General features: G+C 38.3%; 1 protein-coding gene across 1 annotated transcript in view; it reads right to left on the bottom strand.

Moving 5' to 3' along the window:
* Positions 1-12,168, bottom strand: part of SPATA16 (spermatogenesis associated 16) — a 197,324-nt gene that overhangs the window by 53,825 nt on the left and 131,331 nt on the right. Inside the window, 1 exon segment of the mRNA XM_006088830.2 lies at positions 7,797-7,944. Coding sequence (XP_006088892.1) covers positions 7,797-7,944 — 148 coding nt within the window.

Genomic DNA, 12,168 nt, shown 5'->3' with positions numbered 1-12,168 from the left:
CAAACTATCCGTAGTGGGCTGAATAATAGCATCCAAGATGTCCATGTTTAAATCCCTGGAACCTGTGAATGTTATCTAATCTAATAAAAGAGAAACATGCAAATTGACCGTACCTGTAGGGTCCCCACTGGGGGCGTGCCAGCCAATCAGAGCAACTATATGCAAATTAACCCAACCAAGATGGCGGCCAGAAGCCATGGAGCTGGAGCAAGCAGGAGGCTTGACCAGCCTGGAAACGGCCCTCAGCCCCTCACCCAGGCTGGCCAGGCACTCCAGTGGCCTCTGCTAAAGGCAACAAAGTTTCAAGCCTGAAAACAGCCCAAGCCCCGTACCCAGGCTGGCCACACCCTCAAGGGGTGAGGGTCCCTGCTGTGGGGGGCTTGACCAGCCTGCAAACAGCCATCAGCCCCTCACCCAGGCTGGCCAGGCACTCCAGCAGGGACCCCCACCCTGAAGGTGCTGTGGCCAGCCTGCAAACAGCCATCAGCCACTCACCCAGGCTGGCCAGGCACTCCAGCAGGGACCCCAACCCTGAAGGGGGTGTGGCCAGTCTGAAAACAGCCCTCAGCCTCTCACCCAGGCTGGCCAGGCACCCCAGCAGGACCCCCACTCTGATCCAGGACACCCTTCAGGGCAAACCAGCCAGCCCCCACCCATGCACCAGGCATATAATAAAAGAGTAATATGCAAATTGACGCTAACAGCAGAACGACTGGGAATGACTGGTCACTATGACACACACTGACTACCAGGAGGCAGACGCTCAATGCAGGAGCTGCCCCATGGTGGTCAGTGCACTCCCACAGGGGGAGTTCTGCTCAGCCACAAGCCAGGCTGATGGCTGCCAGTACAGCGGTGGTAGCGGGAGTCTCTCCAGCCTCCTCAGCAGCGCTAAGGATGTCCGACTGCAGCTTAGGCCTGCTCCCCACTGGCAAGTGGACATCCTCCGAGGGCTGCTGGGCTGCCAGAAGGATTTCTGACTGCCAGCTTAGGCCCGTTCCCCCCGGGGACTGGGCCTAAGTCATCAGGTGGCCATCCGCCGAGGGGTCCCAGACTGCGAGAGGGCACAGGCCGGGCTGAGGGACCCCCCTCCCCCGAGTGCACAAATTTTTGTGCACCGGGCCTCTAGTTCTGTAATAATTAAACTGTGTATTTGTTTTATGAATTTTTATATACTAGTATGTGTAATGTCTCACAATAAAAATATTTTGAAGAATAAATAAAAGAAAAAATACAAATGCTTTGATGAGGCTCTGTTTTAGGTGTGAAATGCAGTGATTTTTTGTGGACCCCAAGAAACACTACTAGAGTGTAAGTTAACTGTGAGTCAAGTATTAAAGCAGAAAAAAAATGGGACTCAAATGCTGAATATGCAAAACGAAATTTAAAAAAGGATCACACTACAAAATGGAAATTTCTAATTTTGTGCAAAATCCACATGTGGAATTTAAAATTGAGAAAGTAGAGACATTGTTTTATATGATTGGGAGTGCAGTCTTTAGGGATTTTAATGCTCTGCTGCATGATTTATTAGATGGCAGTGCCTAATGATTGGCGATAATATTACTACAGAGTGGCTGATTAGACAGCATAAGTCCGTATTTCAGGAAAAAATAAAGTTTTAATATATTTACCTCCTACTCCCTGAATTGGCTCTGTCTGTTTTGAAATGGTTATGAAGTGTTGTTGTTTTTTCCAGACTGGAATAACTGGTGATGGATAATACGAACTTGAGAAACTAGTAAAGCGACCAAGTCCAACATTTTAATATTTTAAGAATAGAGATTTTAGCTCCATATATGAGGATTTTGTTACTTTGGGAATGATTCTCTGTTTCTAACAAAAATTCTGTGGTGCAAATATGAGATGATTTATCATCTTTATAACCAATCTGACTGTAACCCTTTCATAATAATATTGGGGATGTAGTTTCTTGAATTCCATAACCACTTCTATTTGAGAGAAGAACTCACAAAGAGGAAAATAGTCTGATCTTAAAAACTCTTTATCATGATAAAATTATAATATTTTAAAGAAGAAAGAATAAAATGAGAAAATTTAACTTCATGTTTTAGAGAGCATAAGAATGTATTATCCTTACTGGTAAATGATGACTGTACAAGCACAAGGTTATACATTTCAGTGAAAAGCAATTTTTAAAGGTCTATTTTAAAACAATGTATTATTTCTCTGAACAGACATATTTGCTCTTGGGAGTTAAATTACATTGAAAAGACAAAATATAACTCCATCCACCTAAGTGTTAAAGTAATTGATATCTTATCCAGAAAACTTTTTAAATAAACATTACTAACCACAAATCCATTACTGAATATTTATTTATTTAGCAAATAAATCTTGATATTTTCATCAAGAGAAGACAGGATATGCTTATTGTATTACTTTATTATTATTAAAATACAACCATGCGAGAATAAGAATTATACAGAATTTCATCATTTCATTGGCATATATGAATAAAAATCTCAAGAAAAATCTTTATAAGTGAAAACATAATAATTCTGGGGCTGGTGAATTATTATTTGTTTTATATACCCTGACTATTCTGCATGAATCAAACTGGATTTTTCTTTAAATAAGAAAAATGGATAGCTACACTGCTAAAAAATTCAGTAATCTTTTCTCCATGAAACATAATACAATACAATTCTATTATAATATGGATTTAAGATTTTGGTAGGTCTCACTATATTCTCAAAATAGCAAAGGATGCACAGTGTGTTCCCAAGGATGTATAAGTCCGGTTGTCCCACAAGGCAAATTTGAATTTTAACTTTCCTTCATCACTCTCACAGAGCTTATCAGGGCAATAGAATGGGTTTTTTCCCTCATTATAAATCACTAATTTATTTGGTTATTCAATAAAAATAAATTAAAAATATTTAAGGCTATCTACATTTAAAAAAGACTTTATTTTTATAGTTTTTCCCTTTGAATCTGTTTTTCATGTGGAAATCCCTGACAAGGGGGACTGTGAATTGGGAGCTGGCTAGAGAGAAAACACCGCCTGGGGGATCTCTATCATAAGTTCTCTTCTTGCTATCACCACCACTTCTGCCAGCTATTGCTGGGCTCACGGCACTGTCACGAGATCAAGGAGTAATGAATTCAGTACTATCTAGGCTCGATGAAGGTGACCTGGAGTTGGGCAGAATTTCTGAGTTGGAGGTTTGTCTGCCAGCCCCTGCTGGGGGAATTAAATGTGTTAGTCTCCAAGTTTTAATGATAATAACACTTATCCAGGAAAACTTTGATAGGTAGACTCCTCATCCAAGATCTTTGAGGTATGAATATTATGACCTTCATCGTTGACTGTTTATTTAGATGATCTCTATAATTTAGAAATTCTTACTATGGCTTCAATTTCTCTGGCTGCAATGAAAACTACCTAATTGTGTTCTATCTCTCATGGAGCACCAGTGTCTCTCCTGAAATGGTATCTTTTTGGGTGGGTCCAAACAAATGTGCATGAGAGCATCCATCTGTAGTTGCCTGCAGAAGGACGAGTGAATGAGAGGGAGAAGAGACTGTGCACAGACTCTCAATGTTCCTGAGGACCGAGTTGATTGCATATGGAGGCGTGTTTATTCAGTCACCAAGTTCACATGAATTCATTGTGTACATTGTAGTTGGAGTAGTAAGCTGCTTACTTGTTTTGATGTAGGGCAGTGAAGCAGTGAATTAGTTAGAATAAAGCTAATTGATTCAACAAACAACAACCCCCAAGTCTCAGTGATCTACAGCAAGAGAATTTTGTTGTTTGCTCCTGTGGGTATTCAATGGGTGACCTTCCACATGCTCATTCAGGGATCCAAGCCTCTTCTGTTTTGTGGCTTCTTTAGTTTCATGGTCCTATCCACTTAGTCAGTGGCTAAGGAAAGCGAGCTCTGTATGGTAGGTATGGTAGGGTATTATGGGCCAGGCCTGGAGGTGGCACACATTATTTCTGTCCATATTCCATTGGCCATTATTTAGTCACAAGCCTCACATAACTGTAAGGAAGGCTGAAATGTATTCTAGTTGCATGCATGAGGGGGAAAATAGTTTGGTAAACACCTGGTCAGTCTTTGCCATTTTTGGTGGCAAGGATTCTATTTCCAAATTGCTCCCTTGTCTGTTTTCTCCTCTATCATTCATTAGAGTCAGCCTTCTACTGCACAATTAGAACTTAGGTTTTAATTGAAAATATTCTTTAGAAGAGAGGAAAGATAAAACCTGAAATATAAATTAATAAAGTCAGATCCTTTCTTAGGAGCAGGTATATTCTAGCACTGCCTAGAATAGCATCTAGAATATATGTACTCAATAAGTGATGAATATATGAATAGATGAACAAACTGCCCATCTTCATTGCAGATCCTCTTCTTGTCCTGAAGATCTTGGGATTCTGGTGTGTGAAGAAAGGGAGAAGAGAAATGGAAGAATAACATAGCAAACCAGAGAGAGGGCTAAAACTATCTCCAATATCTAATAGAGAAGAGAGGATTTCTGGAGTTAAGACTCAAAAGGTGACTGGGTTCACAAACCAGCATTCTGTCAAAGAGATGCAATCTCGAGAGAGTGGCTCTAAGCTGGGCCAATGTGTATAGTAGGGATGGTTGGTGTGTATATATAAAGAAGCATCTACACCATGAGGCAGCATGGGAAACTCATAGGTGCCCTTGAGTCATCTAGTATGCCACATAAATGAGCCCGTCACTGGCTCTGCTCAAGCCAGCAGAGTTGATTTCAAGTTGCACTAGTCATGCAATCAGCCGCTGTATCCTCCTGCACCAGACTTCAAAAGAGGACTCTTTCCTCACATGCCCACAGACACCTTTGGACACTGGGTACATCTGAGTTCTGTGGAATTTGAAACCAGACCAGAGGGAGAAGAAAATCCCATGAAAAGAAAGGGGAAGAAAACGAGTGAATTTTCAGCGGTTCTCAACCTGTGGGTCGCAAACAATGAAAATACATCCTGCATATCAGATATTTACATTATGATTCATAACAGTAGCAAAATTACAGTTATAAAGTAGCAACGAAAATAATTTTATGGTTGGGGGCACCACAACATGAGGAACTGTATTAAAGGGTCGTGGCATTAGGAAGGTTGAAAACCACTGGATTGGATAGTTAACTGAAGAGACACTAAATGATTAGATGGGACTGAGACCCCCTATGATGAGATAGAATATATTTTGATTCTGGGAGGACCAAAGATGAATATGTGCAGGTAAGAGAAAAAAAAGAGTCCCATGTTTTAAACATCTGCTGTGTGATTGTCTAGTCACACCTGCTACATGACGATTTGTTGAAATATAAAACTGAATACATTTTTTGGCAGGATAGAAGCTACTTAAATTCTATCTACACGGTGGACAGAAGGAGAACCCTGGTTTTTGGGCAGTGCCAGCAAAAGGTGGTAGCTACTCTTCTAGGCCCTATCTCTCTTGTGTGACTCACTTTCTAACTATTGCCCTTGGCTACTGAATACCGACCATCCCTGCCACTCTGCACCTCCTGCATCAGATATCCAGATGCTAAAGATAACATTTCACCTGCTCTCTTCTTATGCTTTGTGCCTTCACTGACCTTGGAATTACCTGGGGAAAAGAAGCCATACTACTAGCACTGTGCCCCATACAGTTAGCAAGAGTGGTTTCACCATCATTCCAGCAATGGCTTTGGGGAGGACATTTTAATCATTTGCAACAGAGACAAGTAATGTCACCAGTGCAATAGCCTTGTTAGCTCCAAGTACAGGTTCTATGGAGCAAAGGACCTAATTAGTCCCAAAGAAATGGAAAAGTCTAGACTGCCTTTTCTATCTGCCCTTCTTCCTCTAGAAGCTGTGCCTTTCCTCTCTAGGTTCTCGTATAGCACTGTCATACTCCAGGAATTAGTCATTATAAAGTAATAGAAACAATCATTAATAACTCATAATTATCTTCTCTTCCAAAGTGTAAGTTCCTTTAGCATGAGTCATCTTGCCAATGGATCATAATTCATCTTGATAACAGCTTTGATAGAGTTACACGAGACATGAATCCGGCTCATTAATGTTATTATTGTTTTTAAACCATCAGTGACAACAGTGCTCCCCAAGTATTAATTAATCTTCGTGACTTCTCTATGAAGCAAGTTACATGTAACTAAATTCATTCTACCAGTAGTGGGTTGGCAAACTGGTGATCTCCTCCATGAATCTCTCTCATTACCAACAGAGTTGAGAATAAAATGGAAATAGCTGAATTTGATTCATTTCCATGACACATGACTTCTGTGTGCTATTAATGCTCCCCCAACCCTCTGTAAGATATCCATGATAAAATAAAAAATGATTTATAACAATTAGAAAGAATGTAAGTTCTAAAGCATTTTTCTCTACTTCCTGACAAAGTGTTCAAATGAAATAAGCATCAATGGTCATTATAGCACGCACTGTACTTTCTTCTCTTCCCTTTCTCTGCCCTCAAATTCTCATTGTTCCTTAGGGATTCACTATTTAATCATCACTGGTTAGATTATTTCCTATGTTTCTTCTGAAGATCTAGAGGTGTAGTAGAAAACTTTAAAAAGGACTCCATAGGATTTAAATTCAATGCTTCCATCACATCTCTGCTCCTATCAGATGGAAATAGTGTAGCTCAATGATAAGGACATGGGTTCAAATCCAAGGCCTGCTGCCACCTATTTGCTGTGCATCTTTGGAAAAAAGCTATTTGTTGTCTTATTTGTTGTCTCTGATTGCTGTTTTCTTGTTTCTAAATGAGAACCATCTTACTCACTTCATAAGTTATGGGAATAACAAGAGATAATGGATGTAGAATGCCTGGCATATAAAAGTGATCACTAATGGAATACATTATTAGTTCTATAAATCAGTGATGTGGCCTCTAAACCCTGAAAAAAGGAATGAAGGGGCCTTAGTAGGAGGATGTGATATTAGGTATGTACATTTAGAGATTTTGCTTAACATGCTATTTATTATTAAGAGCCATTAATTCAGTATATGAAAATCCCTGTCTTAATTCAGAATAACACTTGGTACATAGTAGGTAGTAAAATGTGTTTTTGGATGAATAAATAAAAGCAAGTGGCTTCCAAAGACAAAAAGAGGGAAAAGGAATTGTACTGGTGTTTTGTCCTCTGGGTACACTTGTCTGTCTACATCTCGTATGGCTACCACTGATCCAAGAATATAAGGCAAGAGGGAGATTTGGGGTGTGAGATAGATGGAGGAAGAAAAAGTAGAAATAACAGGAACTGGCAAAAAAATCTATCTTCAAGAAATACTATAATCATCTAGTTTATCGATGAAGGATATGGGGAAAGGGTATTTTACTAACGGTTATTTATTTATTTATTTATTTATTTATTTATTTTAAAAATCTTAGAACTTCTAGGTTTTATTCCTTATCTTAAAATATAGGAACATGATGGCACTAGGAATGTTGTGCTAGACCCATACTGTTAGCCCCACTTAAAACCTTAAAATGACTTTCCATTTCAACTTCTCAGCTAAAAACACCATACCCCTAAAACCAAAACAGAAATGGTTCTCTATTTATTTTTGTTCAATCCTTACCTGAGGATATGCTTGGAGAGAGAGAGAGTAAGAGAGAGAGAACAAAACATCTATGTGAGAGAGAGAAATTGCCCTGACTGGAAATCGAACCGACAACCTTTCAGTGCACAGGATGACACTCAACCAACTGAGCCACACCAACAGGCCTCTACTTTATTGGAAATAAAGTATCAGCTGATAAGTTGAAGATACTGAATTTTACCTGTGTAGATATATTCCACATATGCCGGATGAGTTTTTGTGAAAACCTCTTTTACTTTTTCAACTTTATCAGCTCTGATTTTTGTTGCAAATGGTGTGTACATAACTGAGAATGATTCTGCTCTGGTGATGGCTTCTTCAATCATGGCCTAAGGAGAAGCAAACAACCCATCAATAACAACACATGATTTTTTAAGAATTTAAAATAATATAATTACCTTTATGGATGATTTAAAAATCTATATACTGTACTGCAAAGATAACATATTTTGGTCTTGAATATTCATTAGAATGAAATTTTAATTAGTTCTGGAAATACTATTTCATATTAAGAAAACCAATTAAATGAAGAAAGTTTGTAAACAGACACTTCTGAACTGAGCTTGCTTTAAGATAAAAATAAAAATTCTATTTTCTAAGGTGTCATTTTTTACTTGATTTAAAAAATCAAATTCTTAAGTTTAACATAATTATCTTATAGACATTGATGAGCAATTTGTACTTTTAAAAAACTAATTGAAGTATCTAGATCTAAGTATTTTCTATAAATAACATGACAAACTAGACACATTTTTTTTTCTTCTTCCAATACCTGGGAAAGCATTCTGGAACAAGAAAAACCTTCTCAACGTGCGCCCAGCAAAGCTTCCCTTCTAACCACATCACAAGAGCTGTTTGAGATGGATTTCGCTATTTAAGAATTTAATGATTTCTTTAATTTTTCTTTGCTCATATTACCATTCTATATAATAAAAGTGCAGTATGCAAATTGTCCCCTCGACCGGGAGTCCTTCCGGGAGTTCAACCAGGGGGCGGGGCTGGCCTGGGAAAGGGAGGGAGTACCCAGCTGGCCACTGTCAGCCGCTAGGGACCCTACTAGTACATGAATGTCGTGCACTGGGCCTATAGTTCTTTAGAGCCTGCCAGCACCCTGAACTTTCTGTTTTAAGTAGGCCCATTATTATTTGAAACAGACCAAAAAGAAAGTTATGAGAAGTTTTTTTTAAAAAGGAATTTATTCCTTTCTTGCAACTATTCCTTCTAATGAGGCTTGGACATTGAATTCAAAGTAGAAGTGTCTATAGTAATCTTATTTTTCTAAAATTAGCATAAAGGCATATTATAAAAATCTATATTAATGGATAGGAATAATTCTCCTAAGAGTGCCAACAACTACTAAGGAATAATAATAGATCTGAATTTTCTAACAAAGAAAAACCATTTAACAAACAGCAATTTATATTATTACAGCATAGCATTTGTAAACAAGTTTCTTATTAATATTAAAAGCAACGAGGAGTTGATTTTAAACCGGGAAGCCTAATTTAACTTGTTCATTGCCTACTCCATGCATCAGTGACTTCAAATGGCCTCTATGATCATCTATATTGTGTGTAAAAGAGCAGCTTTGAAGGAATTTTCTGGGTACACAGGATCCTCCTTTCTCTGAGACTCAAATTAGAAAATGACATAAATTTGTAAATTCACATTTTAAATTTGTTGTGGGGCAAATGTCTGAATGGCTGCATGAAAGAACTTAACATTGCCCACAGCCCTGTCCTTTCCAAGTTGGAGGAACTGGAAGGAAACAAAGAATACAGTTGCCAAACCCAGAGCCAGCACTCAGATGGAAGTAGCAGTGGGTTGTGAGTGTGCGGCAGGGTTTGGATGCTCAGGCCTGGATGCCAACATGTGTAATATAGGCGGCAGGTTTGGAATTCAGGGACGTGGATTAAGAACTTAACCAAGGTGTTTAGGCGCCAGGTTCTGGTCCTCCAGCAAAAATAAAGACTCTTTAGATTGTGTAGGAGAATTTCTTCAGATGAGAGCTTACATATCGTCACTGCTGGAACCAATCCTGGGATGGCCTATCCAGACCCAAAAAGCAAGTAGCTGTACCCAGATGCATGAGGAGTGATGTGCTGGAGTGGGAAGCTGCTCTAGATCTCAATTCGAAGGTCACAATCTGACCCTGCTGCCTGTGTAAACTGTTAATTCCGTATCAGTTTGCTGGGGCTGCCATAACAAAGTATCATACTTATTTTTATAGTTCCCAAGGCTGGAAGTCCAAGATTAAGGTGTTTGCAGGGTCGACTTCTCAGGCCTTTCTCTTCTGCATGTAGATTGGGTGTGTAGCTTCTCCCTGTGTTTTCTTCTGTGTATCTGTACTCTAATCTCCTCTTCTTACAGTATTAGGACACCAGTCATGTTGGCTTAAGACCCCTCCAAAGATCTCACTTTAACTGAATCATCCCATTTGAAAGTACAATCCCAATCCCCCAAACAGAGTTAGGATTTAAGCATATGAATATTGGGGGACACACTTCAGCCCATACCAGTTCCTAACACCCAGACAGTTTTTCTGAATACCTTGGTGAAGGATATTTTGCTTTAAGTTCTGGATCAAAAATTTTAGTGAAGGGACTTAATTCCCCGGTTTTCTCCCAGAAAGACATTAACAGTATCGCAGCAAGCCCAGGATAGAAGAAAACAGTCTCTCCCTTTCATTTCTCTTCCAACTGCTGGCAGATTAAGTGACTTCTGCAGGGTAGCTTTGCTAAGCCATCTCACAGCAGGGACAGTAAGACTCATGCTGAAGAGCCTACACCAGATTTTTTTTTGCAAGTGGCAGAAGAGTGGTTTTGTGTGGCAGCTTGATCTGCTCCTTTAAGGCACTATATTCTTGGCAGGATGCTCAAGGCATTGCATGGAGGTTTTCACAGGGCTCTCCACGTAGGAGGGGAAGTGCTGGAGCGCAGCCTCCCTCTCTTCCCACTCAGAGCCAATAGAAATGGGCTTCTTTTGTGGCTTCTGCCCTCTATCTTGAAGATGGGTAAGGAAGTATGTGAGTGAGCAGTGTGTGTAAGGAAGGATAAGAATTGAATTGCCCATAGAGATACTTTCTCAAAGAAAATTATTATAGCTCCAAGAAGAAATACTGAAAAATAGAATAGAAATGAGAATACAAATTACCCTTTAACCAGATCTTGACACATCCTTGTTGTGTTTTAATGTATAACATTTTTTTATTCTTCTGGAGACAAACAATCTTGAGGCTTTGAACCTGGCTCACATTGCTCTGGCAAAGGAATACATATATTTCTGGTACATTATGGAATAACTCCTTAATGAAACAACTTTGAAAAAAAATTAGCTTTATTAAAATCATGGGAATTTTTGGGTAGAAACCAAATTATCAGGTTTTAATTTTGTGATGGTAATTTTGAGTTGGGCTTGTCTTGCATGAAGAATCTGTTTTATGCATGTTGAAATACTATTTCCTTCATCCTCATAAAATCCATGCAAGTAGGTATTCCTAGTGAATGAATTATTATGATTGTTTTGTTTTATTTTCAAAATTAACATAATTAGCTTCAAAGGAAGCTATATTTGCAAGGTTCTGAGATGGGAACCTTTAATATTTAGTGGCTAATATGGATATTTGTTATTACATTAATAATGACACAATTTTAGCACTAGCTGGTTTTGCTCAGTGGATAGAGAGTCAGCCTGTGGACTGAAGGGTCCCAGGTTCAATTCTGGTCAAGGGCATATGCCCAGGTTGCAGGCTAGATCCCCAGCAGTGGGTGTGCAGGAGGCAGCCAATCAATGATTCTCTCTCATTATTGATGTTTCTATCCCTCTTTCTTCCTCTCTGAAATCAATAAAAATATATTTAAAAATAAAATAAAATAATGATACAATTTTGGATGATGACTAGAATTATCTAGAAAATGGAAATAAATTTTGTGACCAATATTTTTAAATTAATCTTTTTAAATATATGTGGGTTGAATTTGGATGACTTTATTTTATTTTTTTGAAATTTAGAATTAACCTGAGGAGCAAATTTTCCTAAAGAACAGAATATCTTACCTTGAGATTTCCTTATAAGCCTGTAACATTTATGCAATAGCCAGAATTGACATTTTTATGACAATTTTATTAATATAAGTATGTCAGAATAATATATGTAATAATTGAAAGCCTACCATACCTTATGATCAACATTTTAAGGCTGAAATATTACCTTGGATTTATAGTTCTTTTATTAAGCAACCTTCATCATAAATTCTGTATTTTTCTAATGTAAGGGAATATTTGGCAGTTTGCCATTACATTTATCAGCCCAGTGATGTGAAAATTATATTTTTATGCAGTTTAAGGTATTTAAGTTTTTATTTGCATTTATTAGCATTGTCTAGAAACAACCAAAGATTGTATATACAGGTAACTTGTATGTAGCAAAGTAAGCAATTTTTAAAATATAGCTGTTTTGAATTCTCTACTTTGCAACCTGCCCTGTTTAAAAATAGTCATAATAATATTATTTTAAATTCTGAATTATTTAATTTACTTTAGTTTTTCAGTGA

Source organism: Myotis lucifugus, unplaced genomic scaffold (assembly GCF_000147115.1).
Source record: "Myotis lucifugus unplaced genomic scaffold, Myoluc2.0 scaffold_53, whole genome shotgun sequence".
NCBI classification, from domain to species: domain Eukaryota; kingdom Metazoa; phylum Chordata; class Mammalia; order Chiroptera; family Vespertilionidae; genus Myotis; species Myotis lucifugus.
The sequence above is the reverse complement of the archived record's forward strand: the minus strand, read 5'-3'. Positions and strand labels throughout refer to the sequence as shown.